The 20,583-nt window shown below is 45.5% G+C and overlaps 1 protein-coding gene across 1 annotated transcript; it reads left to right on the top strand.

The window, feature by feature from the left end:
• The first annotated feature begins 3,409 nt into the window (after window positions 1–3,409).
• Window positions 3,410–20,268, top strand: LOC133493824 (zinc finger protein 658-like). Its single transcript, XM_061807723.1, has 4 exons — window positions 3,410–3,698; window positions 6,934–7,076; window positions 17,227–17,523; window positions 18,780–20,268. The coding sequence occupies exons 2-4, from the start codon at window positions 6,950–6,952 to the stop codon at window positions 19,613–19,615; spliced, it is 1,260 nt and encodes a 419-aa protein (XP_061663707.1). The 5' UTR covers window positions 3,410–3,698; window positions 6,934–6,949; the 3' UTR covers window positions 19,616–20,268.
• The last annotated feature ends 315 nt before the right edge of the window (window positions 20,269–20,583 follow it).

Raw genomic sequence — 20,583 nt, 5'->3', positions numbered from 1 at the left:
CTGCTCCTCATGCGGGCTGATCATCCCCTGTATATATAGGACCCGGTGACGACTGGTCCTCCGCCAGTTCGTTGAGCTTTATGTCCCGTTCCAGCACTCTCGTATTCCTGACTGAACCTGTGTGTACCGACCTTCGTCCGTTCTCCGACCAACCTTGTAAGCCTGACTCCTTCGTTACTTCTGCCTGCGCTGATTGTTCTCCCGTTGTACCGACTCCTGCCTGTCCGCTCATCTGTTCTCTTCGCCCGACGTCACAACTACCGCTGCTGCACCGGACTGCCTGCTCGATCCCCGACCTCTGCATACAATAAACGTGTCTCTTCTTGAACTACCTTGCGTCTTCCGAGTTCCTGCATTTGGGTCCTACTCTCGTTTCCGATGGGACGTGACAGAACGAACTGGCCAATACAGGACCCAGCAGGAAAGACCCGGCGTCGCCGGGACCGACGCAAAGTAGACCGTCTGCCGAAGGACCAAGCCTGTCCGATCCGGGTAGGCTCCCTGATGTCCTCCGATTCCGTGTCTTACGCTCCGCCAGCGAGGTATGAATACGTCCCGAACACGACCCGTCCGGCTCCTCATATTCTTCTGGACTCTGACTTTTCGGAATATGAGGAGGACCGTGATTTGTATGCCGGGCTGCCTGAGTACGACTCTGACGACTTTGATTTTGAGTCTCTTTGCCCGGCTTTTGATCCCAGTCAGTTAGCCCCGCCTTCCCGCGTTTCCAGCACCCGAGCGACTTCGCCCGGTAGATCCAAGTGCACCTATCGGTACGAGGGAACCCGCTTGGCCATCTACCCGGGACCTCTGCGTGGCAGCCAGAGGAGACGCCCCGGCCGGGCGCTCCCTGGTGTCTCTCGCTGCGCGGCAACAAAGACACCGTCCTCCCACTCCTCGCCGGCAACGGTGAGACCGGCAGACCCGCAGCTGGTGGCGAAGCTTCCAGCCCAGAGGGAGGAGGAATCGCCAAATCACGAGGTGTTCCGCCGCGAAATGCGGGCGGAGATAGAGCGGCAGAGCGCGGAATTGGCGGCTCTCACGGCCCAGGTCCAGCAAGGGTTAGCGAACCAGCCGAGCTACGCTGACGTCGCAACGGCGACGGACTCGCTGCTGAGGCAGGCTCACGTGGCAGTTGGAACTGACCCGCTTCCGAGACACGCCCACGTGTCAGTTTCGACTGACTCTCCGCTTGCTCAGGTTCATGTTGCCGTGGAAACCAGCCCGCCCCCCTTGCCAAGTGCACGCCGCAGTGGGAACGGACTCGCCACTTCAAGTGCACGTCGCAGTTTTGGCTGTTCCGAGCAGAGTTCACGCGGCAGTCGGAACTGACCCGCTCCCGAGACACGCCCACGTGTCAGTTTCGACTGACTATCCGCCTACTCAGGTTCACGTTGCCCTGGAAACGGATTCGCCACCGCGCCACGCCCACGTTGCTGTTTCAACAGATGCACTTCAAGCTCACGTGGCAGTGGGGACCGACCCGATGCCGCCTCACGTTGCTGTCCAGGAGGTGGCAACGTCTCCTCAGCCGCTTCTCGTCCGTGCTCCGGAGTACCACCGGCCCGCGGACGCTTCACACTCCTGCTCTGTCGGCGACGGGGTCGCTGCCTTCTCACGTTCCTGTCCAGGAGGCGGCGACGGGGTCGCTGCCTTCTCACGTTCCTGTCCAGGAGGCGGCGACGGGGTCGCTGCCTTCTCACGTTCCTGTCCAGGAGGCGGCGACGGGGTCGCCTTCTCAAGTTGCTGTCCAGGAGGGGGCGGTACTGGCACCGCCTTCTCACGTTGCTGTCCAGGAGGGGGCGGTACTGGCGCCGCCTTCTCACGTTGCTGTCCAGGAGGGGGCGGTACTGGCGCCGCCTTCTCACGTTGCTGTCCAGGAGGGGGCGGTACTGGCGCCGCCTTCTCACGTTGCTGTCCAGGAGGGGGCGGTACTGGCGCCGCCTTCTCACGTTGCTGTCCAGGAGGGGGCGGTACTGGCGCCGCCTTCTCACGTTCCTGTCCAGGAGGAGCTGGGGAGTTCTGTGGAGCCACCCTGGAGCTGGAGAGACTACGGGAGGGTGGTGGTCATTGCTCTGGTCCTTCTCTCCATCATCCTATTCGCTCCAGATGGCTCCCAGCCGCTTCCTGACCAAGCCTCGATGGCGACCAGTCCCTGGTCGTCTCGCAACCACGGCCTGGGAGGTTCTCATCCAGAGCAGTTGCCTGCCTCGTTCTGGTTCCTGCCTCGCCGTTTGGTTCCTCACAGAGGTCGTCCGCCCGAATTGCCCCGTGGGGACCCTGGTGCTTGGCGTCCGGGTCGTCCTCCTGACCTGTCCACCCGGACGCCTCGTGTTTGGTGGCCTGGATGGCCACCAGTCTGGGGTTCAGGGGGGGGGCGTGGTCAATTGACAAACAGTAAAAATGGCAAATACAATACAATACAATACATTCTTAACTGAGACAGAGTCCATGCTTCTGATTTCATTCAAATCAACGATATATTATAGATTCCAAATACAATACATTCTTAACTGAGAGAGACGCCATGCTTCTGATTTCATTCAATCATTCACACGTAGCAATGTTATGCTAGCGAAGAACATCTCATTCATTTTTATGAGACGTGTATTAAATATCAAATATAGGGCATATCTTCGTGCAAACACAGTCTGGTTAAGCTTCGGCTGCGAGCCAGCAAGAAACCGACACGTTTGTGCAGTCCGATCATCGCTAAATATCGCTCAACAAAGAATAAGTGTGTCAATCGTTCACGCGTAGCGGTGTTATGCTAGCGAAGAACTTTGAATTCATTTATATGAGACATGTATTGAAAATCAAATATAAGGCATACCTTCGTGCAAACATTGTTTACAAGGTTTGTTCCTATGTTCGACACTCCGACTCCTTTTCTCGGCGCTACAAAGGTCCATTAAGAGATGCATAAAGAGAGGCAAAGCTGGTCATCCCACAACACTGTCGATGTTTAACAACACTTAACCAAACAGGTTTAAGACACAAGGTGTCGAGGTTCTGTTTTTACGCTTGTTTCTACGTTGTCGTTTTTTTTTTTTGTTTGTTTTTAATCCTGACTTTTATTTGGAAATACAATAACAGATCTTGACCAAACCTCTTTTAGTGGGCCATAGATCTGGGAATGTCGTATGAAACTAATAAGATTTATTTTAAATATATATATATAATTTTAAAATAGCAGTTATGTATATAGATTTAAAATAAACTTCAATTTTGACTGCATATCAAGATTCGAATGAACCTTGCTGGTTTACCAATCCTGGCATAGTTTAGTTACTCTCAGTAGTGAAATGGTTGGGTTACAACAGAGGTCTTATTTAATCGTATTATTTTAAACCCGGAGCATTAACGTGCTTGTAGGGCTAAAATTAGATTTTATTTTGAAGGGACGCCTGGTTCGAGTCGGTGGTCCGTCGTTCAAATATTTCCGGTCTTCCTTCTGGCGAGGCGGAAGTAGTTTTGATGGGCTTCAGTAAATCTTTCTGTATTTGAACCGAATGTTGTGAATCGTCGACATTGGAATGTACCTGATCACTAATTTAGTGGATTAAAACATCATCCGTGGAATCTTCGTGTCCGGTTGGGGTCGTTTCGTGCACATTGAATATTGTCGGTCTAGTTCAGCCTAGCTTGCTAACAAAGAGAGACGATCGACATTACGCGAAGCAGAGATCAAGTGTCAGGTAAAGTCTTCCTTTTTTCCGTCACCTACTAATAACATTTGACAAAAGTGACACGTACTGTTTAAAACTCTATCACTAATGACTCAAATCTGTCTTTTTTGTTTGGGTCGTTGTTATTATTTTCGTAATCTGTATTCTGAATTACGGCGTAACGGTGGACGACTGGTTTGCTCGTCAGACACACAGTTCTGAGGACTGGGGCTAATAATTCCGGGCCATGCCAGTGTAGAGTTTGCATGTTCTCTCCGTGGCTGTGTGCGTTTTCTGCGGGCACTCTGGTTTCCTTTTCAAAACGTTTGAGGCCGATCACCAAGTTAAAAAAAAAAAAAAAAAAAAAAGATCCGATGTCAAGATGAAGCAATGAGTTCTTGCTATTTGAATTATTTGTTCATTTCTTATATATATGTGTGTGTATATATATATATATATATATATATATATATATATATACACACGATTAAAAACGCATCTTCTGTAATTTATTTATGCTTATGAGGCCAGGTTACTGACAGAACAAAGTAACGGTTGGGACCGCCAAGTATTTTTTTTTTTAAATGGTTCAAATAATGTATTTTAGGTACCAAAGCATTCCTTGGATTGTGGGTAATGACAAAATAACACGTTTTTTTTTAATTACCTATGGATAGGTTTCCAATTATGCCATCTTGTATGACACATAGAGGTCAGAGAACACAGGTGAAGAGTGAAGTTTTTTTCAATTGTTAATTTATCCGATTGGTCTAAGGACTGTAGTGATGTGATTACGTGACCTATTGATACACTGTTCATGTAAAGCACTGTATTTCCCCTTTACCCTTGAAAGTTCCTGTGACTACAAAGACTGACACCAAAGGTTTCTTAAACTTAGGGAACGTCTACAACTTTATGGGAAGGTCCACAACTTGCTTAATTCCTTAATTTCAAGACTGTTGGCCACGAGATGAAAGTCACCAACTGTTTGTCCAAATGTCAGTCCCGTCACTGCTCAGTCCTTTCAAAATGGTTTTTACACACGGTGTATACAGGCTGTGTTGGTTGGAATCGAAAACATTTTCTTAAAAAGCCTCCAGTGACAGGTTGAGAGATCACTGTATCGCAATTAATACAGAAATCAATATAATTTGTTTATTAGGGCCATGTGCAGAAATTTCAAGTAGAATGAATCAGTAAAAAGCCTGGATACAGTTTATAACATTTCCTTTTTATTGCTCATCTTCGTTCAGGACTACCTTGAGCAGCCATGTTCTTTTAGGGCACCGCTGGCGCTCCATGCAGGGTATTATTAATTCACCTCATACTTTCCAAAATCGTAACAGATTACGAAGATAATTGATCCCTCCGTACAGGGCACTTAACCACGCCTCCTGAAGTGACGTCACGCCACGTGCGCTCACGTAAGACAAAGTAAAAATGGCAAATACAATACATTCTGAACTGAGACATACTCTATGCTTCTGATTTCATTCAAATCAACGATATATCATAGATTCTAAATACAATACATTCTTAACCAAGAGAGACGCCACGCTTCTGATTTCATTCAATCATTCACACGTAGCAATGTTATGCTAGCGGAGAACGTCTCATTCATTTATACGAGACGTGTATTAAAAATCAAATTTAGGGCATATCTTCATGCAAACACAGTCTGTTTAAGCTTCTGGCCGCGAGCCAGCAAGAAATCAATACGTTTGTGCAGTCCGATCATCGCTAAATATCGCTCAGCAAAGAATAAGTGTGTCAATCGTTCACATGCAGCAGTGTTGTGCTAGCGAAGAACTTCAAATTCATTTATACGAGCCATGTATTGAAAATCAAATATAGGGCATACCTTCGTGCAAACATATGTGTTCCGGTTGATGGATTTAGTTGATGATGCGGTCTTCCACAAAGTTTTATCCATCGAAGGCATTTATCGTACTGGGTCTTCGGTTTTGGAAAGGGTACGAATCGAACTCCACCAACTAGCCTTTCAGAATACCTGTCGTCACTATTACAAAGTCCGTGACTACACCTCTTAACCATATTTTTTGTTAAATAACCCAAATACGCGATAAATTGCTAACTAACCCTATACGTGACCATGCAATGTTGTCAGAGAAAATGGCGGGAGCAAAAACGGGCTTTGGTTTATGCAGATCTCTGGCCTCTGATTGGTCAGTGACGCGGATTGCGCAATATCCACGGAGGGGTCAATTAGTTATGAAGGATAACATCACAATTCATCTAATACAAACCATATATGCATATTTCACACTGAAAATCATGAAAAAAAAACGATCTTCAAACTTTCACTTCACATCAAAAACCCCTTATTCTCGTCACATTCCCTCCAAACTGGAATGCATCACGCCAGGTCTTTGACCATTCAAAAGGCGCAATTTCAAATCGGATGCTGTAATAGAACAAGTTTTCTGTGAACGAAAATTGGAGTAGTTCTACCAAGACCAGAGTGCCAGCGCCCCTAGCGGCAATGGCGGTCGCTATTTTAAGCTTCTCGGCCTAGCTTGCTAACAAAGAGACACGTTTGTGGTCAATACTTTTCTCAGCGGGGATCAAGCATGAGGTAAAGTCTTCTTCTTTCCGCCACCAAACTTGAAAGGATGTCTTGTAAAATACTGCAATGACTTTTGAACAGTAAACTGAACGAATGACAGAATGAACCAATTACGTAGAATTAAAAAACTGGACTGTGCAATCTGTATCTATCATTGGTTCCGCCATGGTCAACAGACTCTGACGTCTTGTCAGGGTCAAGTATGGTAAACATCCGCACATTGTTATGGAAAACGATGTGATAAATATATAATAATTAATTATGAAGGTTAAGCTGAAATAAACTTACCAGTGAAAAGTTACTTCTTTGCATCCGCCGGCACGGTTTTGACACCCAACAGCACAACAAAAAAAGCTAAACCTAAAATATTCCAATTAAATTCAATGTCATGTTTCACAGTGTACAATTGTAAGGATGTCAAAGGACGTCAACTTTCGCTTGAAATAGTACCCAAAGGAATGTTTTGCCCTGAACAGCTACATTCTATCGGTGTTCTTTGTCTGAGATTGTATGAAATAATATCCTGGAACGTAACGAAATCACGATTCTGAATGCTTTGTTAAAATTGTCTCTATACTTTATTATCTATACTTCATTATAAACTAATTTAGGAATCCGTCTTAATCTTTAATTGTTTCACATATTTGGCTCGCACTTGCTTTTCTCACCCCTCCAAAGTGATTGGTGTGTGAAAATGTGTACAAGAAGCCCAGCAGAGAAGGAGGAAGAACATTGGGGCCCGAAAGAGGAAAAGAAGCCACAATGTCAACTACTGGACACTGTGTTTGATCTGCAGCCTCGAACTGTGCTACGCAGAGCAGGTGTGTTCACTTCTTGTATGCATTTTAATTTTAGTGATACTGTTTTCCTGTTTATTTACGAGCCCTGTTTGATGATGTATTTAAAGCCCAAGTGTCATCCCTATAAACATTCATAAATAGGTATTGTAATGAAAAATACATATAACATTATTCACTTCAATGTCTTTACGAAAAAATAAATGTGAGCGGAGAGCACATCATCCATGCGCAAAGTTGCAGAAGTGTCATTCTACGATATCCAAGTGGTCGCCATATTGGCTGCCTCCTGACGTCATCCGGACATTCACCAATGAAAACACGCGGTGCACCCTAACGATGGGAGACAAACGCACCCCTTTTGAGACGGAAGCTCTTTTTGAAAAGGGGAACACCACACAACTGAGTGAAGTTTACCGGGGCAATATTACACTATCGTTTCGAGCCCTCGGGGCAATATTACACTATCGTTTCGAGCCATATTCAGATGATATGGGATCATGGCCAAACCGCATCCCCGTCCGATCCACTTCTGCGGCGGAGATGAGCCATCGCGGCTCATCGCAGCCGACCGGTGTGGCTTATAACGTAGCCAAGCCATGCTGCTTTAGGGGGTTGTTCATAGATGCCGCAGTACGCGATGGACAACACAGTCGAGCCGGGGCGCTTTACTGCGCGCAAGCGGCTGAGTGAGGCATTCTCGGCTGGGTTTTTCAGAGCCGCCCCCAACTGTAAAGCCCGACGCGCAGCCTTTGCGGTAGCCGTGACCCCAGCATGCGGCGCCTCAGCCGGTGTGGCTGATTTTCAGCGCTGTGGTGGCATACAATGGAGCCGAGCCGTGCTGCTTTAATTGGTTGTTCATAGCCGCCGCAGTACGCGATGAACAACACCGTCGAGCCGGCTTTACTGCGCGCACGCGGCCGAGTGAGGCATTTTTGGCTGGGTTTTTCAGAGCCGCCGCCGTCTGCAAACCCGAAGCGCAGCCTTCTGACGTGCATATCCATATTTCGTACGCGGATCTTTTGTTACGTTATGAGAGACCGATTACGTGGTCCCCCCCAAACTATTATTTTTTTAGTAGCTGTATACACACCTACCTGTTATTTGGAACCCATGAAGCTCTCGTCCTCTCCACCTGTGCAATCCATTTTTCACAACGAACCGGGTCGCTTGCAAACTTATGAAGGGTAAATCCATCCTCGCGAGTGTTCAAGCAATGTCCAGCAATGCAGCAAGCCGGCATTTTGGCTAACACGAAGGAACAACGAGCTACCTTCCCGGAGGTAAAACTAATGGAAGCAAACGACTCCACTTGAAGGTGCTTCGATCCTTTTCGTCACTTCCTGCTTCTTCTCGAAAACAAATCCCTTGAGAGGATTTTCATGGCGGGAGTTACAAAAAGCTGTCTACGTCAAAATCCTGTTTTGTGGTGAAAATACGCATGGGCCCATATTGGCTGCTGTGTTTCATTAATAACATACTAAAAATCATCAATTTCATGACAGTAGCCCTTTAATATAACGTTGTTAACATCTGATATGAACTATGTCTAACCCTCGAATCTAAAAAACTTAATTTTGTTAGCCTATCCCATCCATCCATTCTTTTAGCCGCTTATCCTCACAAGGGTCATGGGTGCTGGAGCCTATCCCACCACAATTGGAATAAAGACGTCATCACACAGGTTTCGCAGTCCACACAATGAAAAGAAAGTATTTGAGCACCTTTGTGCACCACACATTTTCTTTTGGGGGGGTATAGCGCCTAATTAGACAGTGCTTGAGTATAGCACGCAACTTGTTCAGACAATAAAATCGTTTTGGTGAACGTACTTGTTTTATTGAAAGGATCGGTGCTGGTTGGCGCTCAGGAGACAAAGATGACACTCAACAAAAGACCAACGTTCCCAAATGCTATTTAGCCTAATAACTGGCATATTTATTTCGACCAAATGCAAGTTCTCAAAACACAGTTGACGTTGCGTGAAATCAATCATATGATTCCCTTACCTATGCCGAGAAGGTGGAGAGCCAGTCACCCAGGTAGAGGTCTGCTTTGTCAACCAGCTGGGCGTCCGTACGAAACCCGCAGCAGACTCTACCTGTTTGTACTCTGCATCTCTTTATTATACTTTTCAGTTGCGCGCGAGAGAAAGGGTGGGTGGCCTACCCGTCCCACCTGGCGCCGCAACAATTGTAGCCAATTTACTATTGACACCTAAGTGTGTCCTTCAGGCTCTGAGAAACATAACAGTCAAGATATCCCACAACAATGTTCGTCTTTGAACAAGATAGTATGCGAAAAACAAGTGAGATATGCATGTGAACCAGATAAAACAAGTGAGAGTGAAACGGTCAAGACGTCTTGACCAGAAAAACAAGTGAGATATAAAAACAGGTGAGTGAAAAACAACTTATATAACCATGGTTGCACAATACATTCGGGTATTCAACGGTTCTGGGAAGCATCACTAGTTAACACTCCTTTCAGTACTGAAGTATCGCTTGTTGAATTAATTGATTCCTTCCTCACTTTAGTTGAACACAGCCCTAAGTTTGTGGCCCACGTGAAAGTTACTCACAAACAGCACTAAATTCACAGAAGCCGACAGCGGTGTATGATTGTGTGTGCACAAAGTGGCACCATGGCAGGTTTTGTGGGGTGTGCAGGTGTCGGAATTTTGCTGGACAGTAGTTGTGACGCGGCGTCAAAATGTCTTTCCTTGAAACCTGACATTGTGATCAAAATATTCAGGGTTGCAGTTCTAGAAAAGTCCGTAAAAATCAGGTCCTGTACTGCAAGTCAGGGGCGGTGCTACCTCGAATTGGACCCTGTGCGAGACCCCTCCCTGGCCCAGGCTTAGGTATTTGTCAAGGGACAGATTTCCTCAATGATTTAAGCAATGTGAGACAAATGGTGAGCATACGAGCATCATATCTGCAGTTGCTGTTGGCTGCATTTTGAGTCTCACCTTTGTTAAAAAATTTATTATTTTCCTTTCAGCTTGTCCCGTTAGGGGTCACCCTAGCGTGTCATATTTTTCCATGTAAGCCTATCTCCTGCATCTTCCTCTCCAGCACCCTCTGCCCTCTAGTCTTCCCTCAGAACATCAATCAACCTTCTCTTTGGTCTTCGTCTCGCCTCTGGACATGTCCAAACTTTTTAAGTCTGCTGTCTCGAACCTTGTCTCCAAAACATCCAACTATGTCTGTCCCTCTAATGAGCTAATTTCTAATCCTATCCAACCTGTTCACTCCAAGCGAGAACCTCAGCATTTAATTTTTTCATTTTTGCTACCTTCAGTTCTGCTTCCTGTTGTTTCTTCAGTGCCACCGTCTCTTATCCGTACATCATGGCCAGCCTCACCACTGTTTTGTAGACTTTGCCCTTCATCCTAGCAGAGACTCTTCTGTCAGATAACACACCAGACACCTTCTGCCAGGTGTTCCAACCTGCTTGGACCCGTTTCTTCACTTCCTTACCACACTCACCATTGCTCTGGATTGTTGACCCTTGTCATGAGCCAGCGGCACAGGGGTGGTCCCACATGCAGGACTCGGAGGCAAGGGCATGATATTAAGAGTGGTTTTATTCCAAAAGTAGGTCGAACACAAAAAGGCAGTCCAAAACAAGTGGAAGGACAACAACACTAACAACAATCAAGATCCAATAAACATGCACAAGGTCCAATGATTTCAACGCAAACTTAGAAACAGGGAAAAGACTTGGTCAAACTAAGGAGACACAGGCTTGCTGTGACAAAGCAATGCCCTGTAGATAGTATCCTAGGATGCAGTAAAGCATACACAACAAACTGGCAAATGCTGATGACACATTCACCACTTAAATGCTTGGTTTAATTTGTGTCCAAAATGTAACACAGCTGTGTGACAGCTGTCAAATGTGGTACCGGCCATGGCAGTGGTTTTGGGATCCCCTTCACAGGAAGCATCGCCCACAGCAGTGGCTTGGCCATGCCCCTGACAGAGCCCAGGATCCCAGACGTGACAGAACAAAAAAAAAAATTACCAGGGGAGGGCGGAAGGCAGCCCGAGGGAGGGCACAAAGCTTCCCCCCCACTCCAGCCCAGTCTGTCTGGTGGCCGTCCAGGCCACCCAAAGCAAGGAGAGAGTACCCACGTGGCAACTCGGGCGGATGTCCTCGAGGAGGAACCTAAAGGCACAACAGGAACCAGACGAGAGCGGGCGACTGCTTCAGAGAAAGGCCTCTCAAGATGTGGTCATGAGCCGGCGGCTGCCGACGCTGTTAGAGGACTGCCAAGGCTTGGGAGAAAAGCTGCCATGGGTCGGTCGTCGCTGAGACGTGGACATGAGGCGGCTGTGGATAGGTCTCGGCCAAGGCGTGGTCGTCCCGCGGCTGAGGATCGGTCTTCGCTGAGGCGTGGTCATCAGGCGTTCGTGGATTGGTCGCCGCCGAGGCGTGATCATCAGGCAGCTGTTTATCGGTTACCGCCAAGCCGTAGTTGTTTGGTGGCTGTGGATCGGTCGCCGCTGAAACCGGAGCGGGATGCGGCTGAGGATCGGTCACCATTGAGGTGTGGTCATCAGGCGGCCAGGGACCGGTCGCTGCCAAGGCATGGTTATGAGGTGGCCATGGATCGGTCTCCACTGAAACAGGAGCGAGCGGTGGCCAAGGATTGGTCGCCATTGAGTGAAGGTCATTATGTGGCCAAGGATTGGTCGCCATTGAGGTGAGGTCATTATGTGGCCAAGTATCAGTTGTCGTCGAGGCGAGATCATCAGGGGGCCGGGGATCGATCACCACCGAGGCCTGGTCGTGAGGCTGCCTGGGATCGGTCGCCGACGCAGCGTGGTTGTGAGGCCGCCACGCTTCGGTCGCCGTCAAGGCGTGGTAGTCAGGCGGCAGAGGATCCGTCACCACTGAAACAGGAGTGGAAGACAGCCGAGAATCGGTTGCCGTCGAGGCATGGTCAGCAGGCGGCCGAGGATCAGTCAGTTCGTTCTGTCATGAGCCAGCGGCAAGACCCAAATGCACCACTCTGAAGCAAGTCATCTCCAAAGATCATGGCCCAAGGGGATTCCAGTCTAACCTCATTTGTCAGCCAGCCATTACCAGAGCAAACAGGAAGGGGTTCAGAGCCGATCCCTGATGCAGTCCCACCTCCACCTTAAATTCTTCTGTCACACCTTACCATTGCTCTGCTGCCCTCATACATTCTAACATATTTCTCCGCCACACCAGACTTGCTCATGCATTACCACAATTTCTCCCTTGGTACTCTGTCATAGGCTTTCTGTAGATCCACAAAGACACAATGTAGCACCTTCTGACCTTCTCTGAACTTTTCCACTGGCATCCTCAAGGGAAATAAGGCATCTGTGGTACTCTTTCTAGGCATAAAACCATACTATTGCTCACAAATACTTATTTCTGTCCTGAGTCTAGCCTCCATTGCTCTTTCCAATCACAACTCTCTCTCTGTCTCCTACGACTTCATCTTGTTACTTCCAGAATTTCTCTTTCACTGCATCCTACCTGTGAGGCATAACCGCCAACCCTATCAACAACACCCAAAATTCCAAATTTCAGCCTCATCACTCGATCTGATACTCTTTTCACCTCCAAGACATTCTTAGCCAGCTCTTCCTTTAAAATAATGCATACTCCATTTCTCTTCCCATCTACTCCATGGTACAATAATTTAAACACTGTTCCGAGACTTCTAGCCTTACTTTCCACCTGCTCACTTGGATGCACAATATATCAACCTTTCTCCTAATCATCATTTGAAGTAACTCCCGAGATTTTTTTGTCATAGTCCCAACATTCAAAGTCCCTACACTCAGTTGTAGGATCTGTGCATTCCTCTTCTTCTGATGATGACGAATCCAGTGTCCTCCTCTTCTTTGTCTTCAACCTTCAGTAGCTGAATTTCCACCGACACTCTGCCGGTTAGCAGTGCCGGGGACGGGCGTTGTTTACCCGGTCCACAACCAATCCGGTGTGAGATTCTTTAGATGAACACTCATATTTGTTTGGCACAGTTTTTACGCCGGATGCCCTTCCTGACGCAACCCTCTGTATTTATCCGGGCTTGGGACCGGCCTACAGATTGCACTGGCTTGTGCCCCCATAGGGCTGTATTGTTAGTAAAAAAATGTGATATGTTTGTTTTCTCTCAAGCAGTCTGTTTTCATCATTGTTGCTCTGATGTAGACTCATAAATGTGCAGCCACAAATGTATTTTAAATTTTTTTTTTTTTTTTTTTTACAATTAAGTAATGCTTTGAAGAATAAATGCCAAGTTAAAACTTAAATGAGTTTGATATATTTTGGTGTTTGGAATTACCTTTGTCAAAATATCTTTAGAAATTAAGTTTTCTGCCCAATGTGAATTTAACATTGGTGTCAAACTCAAGGCCCGGGAGCCTTATGTGACACACCACTTATTTTTCTGTGGCCCACCAAAGCAAATCATATTTGTCAACTTCTGTGATTCTTGTTATATGCGAATATTCTGGAAATGTCAAAAAGGAAATTTCGCCTCTGTTCATGTGTACTTGTCCGAAACCAGCAGTGTTAATAAAAAGCTCAGTCAACAGCCATCCTCATCCTTATAGGAATATTCTAGAAATCCGCAAACGATGACGTAGTCCTTCTCTCAGAACGTAACAAAAGATCCGTTTCATAATAATTAAGTATGTAAATCAGGGGATTCCAATGTGTCGATGCGTGTGGGCCGCTGTTAGCAGTGCCGCGGAGGAGGCGGGCGGTCACATGCGATCGCACCAGGGGCGGGGAGGTAAAAGTAGCTCTCCCACCCACCGGCCACCGGTGCCTGGGCACCCCTGATGTATTTACTTCCCCGGCATGGGACCTCTTGAGTACGCTACACATACAAGACATGTAAAAGGGTTAGGAAATCGAACAATTATGGGCCAGTTATTTTGAATATTTCATAGGGTTCCTCGTCCTCCTTGTATGTCTGTCAGGGAGCCTGTTCTTAGTTCGAAGTGATCCGGATATCGTCTAAATATGGCTCGAAATGATATAAGATGTCCCTGGTCGGTTCACTCACTTCTGAGATGTTCTCTTCTTCAAAAAGAGCTTCAGTCTCAGAAGGAGCATCAGAAAAATCTGAAAATCACTCTCGGTCATCTGTCAGGGAGCCTGTTCTTAGTTTGAAGTGATCCGCATATCGTTTAAATATGGCTCGAAATGATATAAAATGGCCCTGGTCGCTTCACTCACTTCTGAGATGTTTTCTTCTTCAAAAAGAGCTTCAGTCTCAGAAGGGGCATCGGAAAAATCTGAAAATCACTCTGTCATCTGCCATTGCATTTTGCACACTGGTGTTGTCAATGGCGCCTCCCCATTAGTGTAGTTTTGATAACAATACCTATTTTAAAATGTATATTTTGGTTTCATTGGTTCTTTAAAATAGTACTTGAAGAAACTATTCTGCTCCTGATTTCAAAAGTAGTTATCCCTCAATTTGTTGTGTCGTGGTAATACCCTAATATGATTTGCTGCTTAAAGGTCAAGTGTCCTCCCTATAAATGAATGAAATAAAAATACATATAACATTATTCACTTCAATGTCTATAAGTAAAAATAAATATGAGCGGAGAGTGCGTCATCCATGTGCGAAGTCATGGAAGTGTCATTCAACGACATCCAAGTGGTCGCCATGTTGGCTGCATCCCCTGCCGTGACGTCACCCCGGACATTCGCCATTGAAAACACGCGGTGGACCCTACTATGGGAGATGAACACGCCGCTTCTGACACCAAAGCTCTTTTAAAGAACACAGTTACCGGGGCAATATTACTCTATTCTTTCGAGCCATATTCAGATGATATGCGATCACTGTCAAACCGCCTCCCCGTCCCATCCTCCTCCGCGTCATTTTCGGCGCCGAGGTCACTTATCATGGTGCCAAGCCGGGCCGCTTTACAGCGTTGTTCATAGCCACCACCGTCCGCAATGAACAACACCGTTGAACCGGGGCGCTTTACGGTGTTGTAGTCGCACGCGGCTGCGTCCGGCATTGTCTGCAGCGTTCTTCAGAGTCTCCGCCGTCCGCGAGCCCGACGCCCAGCCTTCGCCGAAGCCGTGACCAGCGGACGCGGTGCCTCCACTGGGGTGGGTCATTTTCAGCATCGAAGTGGCTTATCATGGAGCCGACCTGGGCTGCTTTACGGCGTTGTCGTCGCACGCGGCTGAGTGCGGCATTATCGGCAGCATTCTTCTGAGCCCTCCGTGAGCCAGACACTGTCCGACGCGCACATCAACACATTTAACATGCATGGCAGACGTACGCAGATCTTTTGTTGCATTATGAGAGACCGATTACGTGGTCCGACCCAAACTATTATTTTTTTTTTAGTTGCTGTATACACACAGATTTGTCATTTGGAATCCACGAAGCTCTCGTCCATTGCACCCGTGCAATCCATTTTTCACGACAAACCGGGTCTCTTGCAAACTTATGAAGTGTAAATCTTTCCTCCCGAGTGTTCAAGCAATGTCTAGCAATGCAATGTGCCGGCATTTTGTCTAACATGTAGGAACAACGAGCTACCTTCCCAGAGGTAAAACTCACAGAAACAAATGAGTCCACTTGAGGGTGGTCCTGCCAGGTACGTCACTTCCTGCTTCTTCTCGAAAACAAATCCCTCGAGAGGATTTTCATGGTGGGAGTAACAAAAAGCTCTATACGTCAAAATCATATTTTGGGGTGGGGAAAAAAATGCATGGGTCCATGTCTGCTGCCATTTTTCATAAATAACATACTAAAAATCATGGATTTCATGACAGTGGCCCTTTAAGCATCAATATGCTTTCACTGAGGTTGCACGCTGGCACAACTGGCCCTCAGGTGTGATTGTGTGAGCCAATGATTGTTTGTTTCTCCGTGCCACTATGATTGGCTAGCAACCAGTTCAGTGTGTTCCCCACCTCCTGCCTGATAATAATTGGGATAGGTTCAGCAATCCCGTGACTCTTGTGAAGATAAACCGCTCCGAAAATTGATGGACGGCCTTAAATGGACAAAAGAGATGCCGTCAGGTGCAATACCTGGCAGAGCAGTTTCAGGGCAGATGGCGAAAGACTTTCCACAAAATGACAATAGCACATGCCTAAGAGCAACCTTCAAATGGGTGACATGGTCATGGGGATTCATGAAACACTGCCAAGATGATCGGGGAGACTCAAACGAGTCTCAAAGATGTCAAGCAAAGATAGACTTGTAAGGCGGGTCAAAGTAACCTTTCAACACCAAAATCTCAACCAAAAGGGTGAATGCAGAAACAAAATGTCTGTAGTAGAACAGCCAGGTCAAAAGTTAGTTCTGCTTTTAGAGGTTGCTTAAGTTAAAGCTCACCCCAAACTGGCCACTCATGTGCCCGAGTCATCTCCACCACTTGCACAATGGATAGATCTGTACAGGGCGCCTAAGCCACGCCAAGTTAGATACTGTTGTTATGCACCCCAAGCTACCGATCAAAATGGTGGACGCAGTGCGGCCGAACCATGTTAAGAGCGTTTCATTCGAGCAAATTCCCGATAGTATTTGTGTTTCCTTTCTGTCCATGGTATCAGAACTATCGACCAACAAACGATATCAGACCAACTCTTACAAAGCGATGTTTAGAAACTCTAGAGTTTTTATTTCAACGAGAACTGGTCAAATTGGAGGTGGTAAAATTCTGCCCAAGAGCGACTTTATGTAAAATGAGTTTATACTGGCCCTTTCATAAATTCCTTTTTCCACACCAGATATCCATTGATGTTAGATCAAGTCTGCTCAATTTTTGTGATGAAAAAAGATTATTTCAAGTGCAATTAAAACTGATACTATTGTAAATGACTGTGACATTTTCATTGTAGTGACCTAAAAATACATTGAGATAATTTGTTAGGGAATTATGGACCATGTAAATTATTTCCCCATTTTAGTTATGGATTTTTTTTTTATACTAGTGGATAAAAGCAACCCAAGTTGGATTTTCTTCCATACTAAATGTTTGTCCTACCTCACAACAAAAGTCATTCATTCAGTGGTTATCCGTCACAATTGTGAGTTACTGACTAATAACTGACACCCAATTTACTTGACTACATTGTGCAGTTGCAGTTAAATATTGTGAGCAAATTATATTTAACCTCTTTGTCTTTTGTCTTGCAGATATCAGTGAATATCTTCATCCAGAGCGGCAGCAGTCAGTATCCAGTCACATCAAAGAAGACGAGGAGGGTGAAGGGGTTCAATCCATTAAAGAAGAGGAGATAGAAATCCTCCTTGTGAAAGAGGAAGAGCAGCAGGAAATCATCCAGGTTCGAGCCACTAATGTCCAGTGGAAGAGTGAAGATGGTCAAAGTGAGAAGAGACGAGGGGCGGAGCCTTCAAGCAGGAACAGCTCAAGTGATGGAGACCATTGTGAAGGATCACAAACAGATGGACATGATGATGAACACTCTGAAGGTGATATGACATGTCATACTGCCAAAAAATGGTGAAAATGTTCTCAGTGTTGGACAGCTTTTGCTTCTCTGAGTAATTTCAAATAATACATGAAAAGACACACAGGAGAAATGCCTTTTGCATGCTCATTTTGTGTTCAAAGATTCACTCATTCACTCAAATTTGAGAAGGCACACAAAAACACTCGGGTGTGAAACCTTTTTCCTATTCAGTTTGTGATGAAAGATTCATTTAGGAAGAAAAAGTAAAAATACACACTTGATCAAAATCAAGACGGCTCAATTTTTGGGGTGAAAAAGCAACGTTTCAAGCTCAATTAAAACTGATGTTGTAAAGGATTGACAATTACATTCTGTTGGGCTAAAATACATCAAGGTATGTTAGGGAATTATGGACCATGTAAATTCTTTCCCCATTTCACTTCTGGAGTTTATACTTGTGGATAAACCAAGCCCACTTGGACTTTCTTCCATGCTGAACGTTTGTCCTCTGTCACAACATTCTTCCATTCAGTGGCGATCTGACACAATTGTGAGTTACTGAGTGTTTTATTGAAAGGATCGGTGCTGGTCGGCGCTCAGGAGACAAAGATGACACTCAACTAAAGCCCAACGTTCCCAAATGCTATTTAGCCTCAATAACTGGCATATTTATTTCGACCAAATGCAACTTCTGAAAACACAGTTGACATTGCGTGAAATCAATCATATGAGCCCCTTACCTATGCCGAGAAGGTGGAGAGCCAATCACCCAGGTAGAGGTCCGCTTGTCAAACAGCTGGGCGTCCGTACGAAACCCGCAGCAGACTACCTGTTTGTACTCTGCATCTCTCTATTATACTTTTCAGTTGCGTGCGAGAGAAAGGGCGGGTGGCCTACCCGTCTCACCTGGCGCCGCAACAATTGTAGCCGATTTACTATTGACACCTAAGTGTGTCCTTCAGGCTCTGAGAAACATCTTACGCAGCCATAACTGTCAAGACATCCCACAACAATGTTCGTCTTTGGTATGCATGTGAACAAGATAGTGAAACGGTCCAGACGTCTTGACCAGAAAAACAAGTGAGTGAAAAACAACTTATATAACCATGGTTGCACAATACATTCGGGTATTCAACGGTTATGGGAAGCATCACTAATTAACACTCCTTTCACTGAGTAATAACACCCCGTTTCCTCTACTACATTGTGCAGTTGCAGTCCAATATTGTGAATAAATGAGATTTAACCACTTTGTGTTTGTCTTTTGTCTTTTAGATGTCAGTGAATATCTTCATCCAAGCTGCCAGCAGTCAGTGTCTTGTCACATCAACGAGGAAGAGGAGGTTGAAGAGGTTCAACACGTCAAAGACGAGAAGAAGGAAATCTTACACATGAAAGAGGAAGTTGAGGAGGAAATCATCCAGCTTCCATTCACTGGTGTTCATTTGAAGAATGAATATGGTCAATGTGAGGACAGACAAGGGCCGGAGCCTCCAAACAGGAACAGCTCAAGTGGTGGAGACCATGAAGGATCACAAATAGACGGTCTTGATGATGATGATGATGAACAGTCAGAAGGTGATAGGACATGTCACACTTCTAACAAATGCTGGAAATGTTGTCAGTGTGGGAAAACTTTCATTTCTAAGGGCAATTTAAAACAACACATGAAAATACACACAGGAGAGAAGCCATTTACATGCTCGGTTTGTTGCCAAAGATTCACTCGGAAGGAACACTTAAAAATACACACAAGAATACACACTGGTGTGAAACCCTTTTCATGTCCAGTTTGTGATAAAAGATTCACTGAGAACGGAAATTTAAAAATACACACAAGAACACACACTGGTGAGAAACCTTTTTCCTGCTCAGTTTGTGGTAAAAGATTCCCCCGGAAGGGAACCTTAAAAACACACACAAGAACGCATACTGGTGAGAAACCTTTTTCCTGTTCAGTTTGTAGTCAAAGATTCTCACAGCAGGGAACCTTACAAAAACACACAAAAACGCACACTGGTGAGAAACCTTTTTCCTGTTTAGTTTGTGCTCAAAGATTCTCTCAGAAGGAAAGCTTAAAGGCCCACTGTCATGAAATGCATGATTTTTAGTACGTTGTTATTGGGGGGGAAAAAAAAGGCAGCCGGAATGGACCCATCCGTTTTTTCACCACAAAACATGATTTGGAGGTATATGGCTTTTTGTAACTCCCGCCATGAAAATCCTCTCAAGGAATTGTTTTGGAGAAGAAGCAGGAAGTGCCGTTAATAGCAGCAGCGCACTCAGACTGGCTCGTATGTTTATAATAGTTTTACCTGTTGAAAGGTAGGTCTTTCTTCCTTCGTTGTTGCCAAAATGCCGGCTGGTTGTATTGGTGAATATTGTTCGAACACTCGGGAGGAGGGATTTAATATTCATACTTTTCAAAAAGATTTGGTTCGTCGTGAAATTTTATTGGTCGATGTCGTGCTGGGGATCTCGCCCTGTTGTGAATAATAGATACTGTAAACTGATCTGGCTTTTTTCTTTAGGGGGGGGCATGATGCATTGAATTAGTAAGATGCCTTTCATAAAAATGTCTGCATTGTTTTGGTGATGACTGACATTTTTGGGACATGAAGCCACATTTCTTTGGGGAGCCATGCAAGGAAGTAAATCGCCTGCCGTGTGTCATTTTTAGGGTGACATCCTTTTACATCCCAATTCATAAATTTATTTTGTTATTGATGTTTTTTTGAAGCACAATAAATTTGAGAGAACATAATTGTTGGGGTCTTTCTATTTTCAATGCCATGTAACAATATATTACAGTAATGTAAGATGCACGACCAACTTGAACAAAGTGGTGTTTATAAACTCAAGCAAGCTGCATTTTTTTTAACAAAGTTTTAATTTTGAAGGTCGCGATTCCACCTGACAGCTACAATGTATAAAAATATGACGAATTACTGCCACGTTAGTGAGTTTGGCCTTTTTTGTGGCAGCCCCATACCAGACTGTGATGGAGGTACACAGTACTAATTGAATAACCACAGTGTACAACTGTCTCAGCAGTTTTTGTGACAGGTCGTTCTTCCTC

Source organism: Syngnathoides biaculeatus, chromosome 20 (genome assembly GCF_019802595.1).
Source record: "Syngnathoides biaculeatus isolate LvHL_M chromosome 20, ASM1980259v1, whole genome shotgun sequence".
In the NCBI taxonomy this organism is placed as follows: domain Eukaryota; kingdom Metazoa; phylum Chordata; class Actinopteri; order Syngnathiformes; family Syngnathidae; genus Syngnathoides; species Syngnathoides biaculeatus.
This window is presented reverse-complemented; position numbering and strand designations above follow the sequence as displayed.

Excerpts from the sequence above, each read along its gene's own strand:
- LOC133493824 (XM_061807723.1), top strand. The coding sequence starts at position 6,950 with ATGTGTACAAGAAGCCCAGCAGAGAAGGAGGAAGAACATTGGGGCCCG. Across the intron at positions 7,077-17,226 it reads AACTGTGCTACGCAGAGCAG|ATATCAGTGAATATCTTCAT; the intron begins GTGTGTTCACTT and ends TTTGTCTTGCAG. Across the intron at positions 17,524-18,779 it reads TGATGATGAACACTCTGAAG|ATGTCAGTGAATATCTTCAT; the intron begins GTGATATGACAT and ends TTTGTCTTTTAG.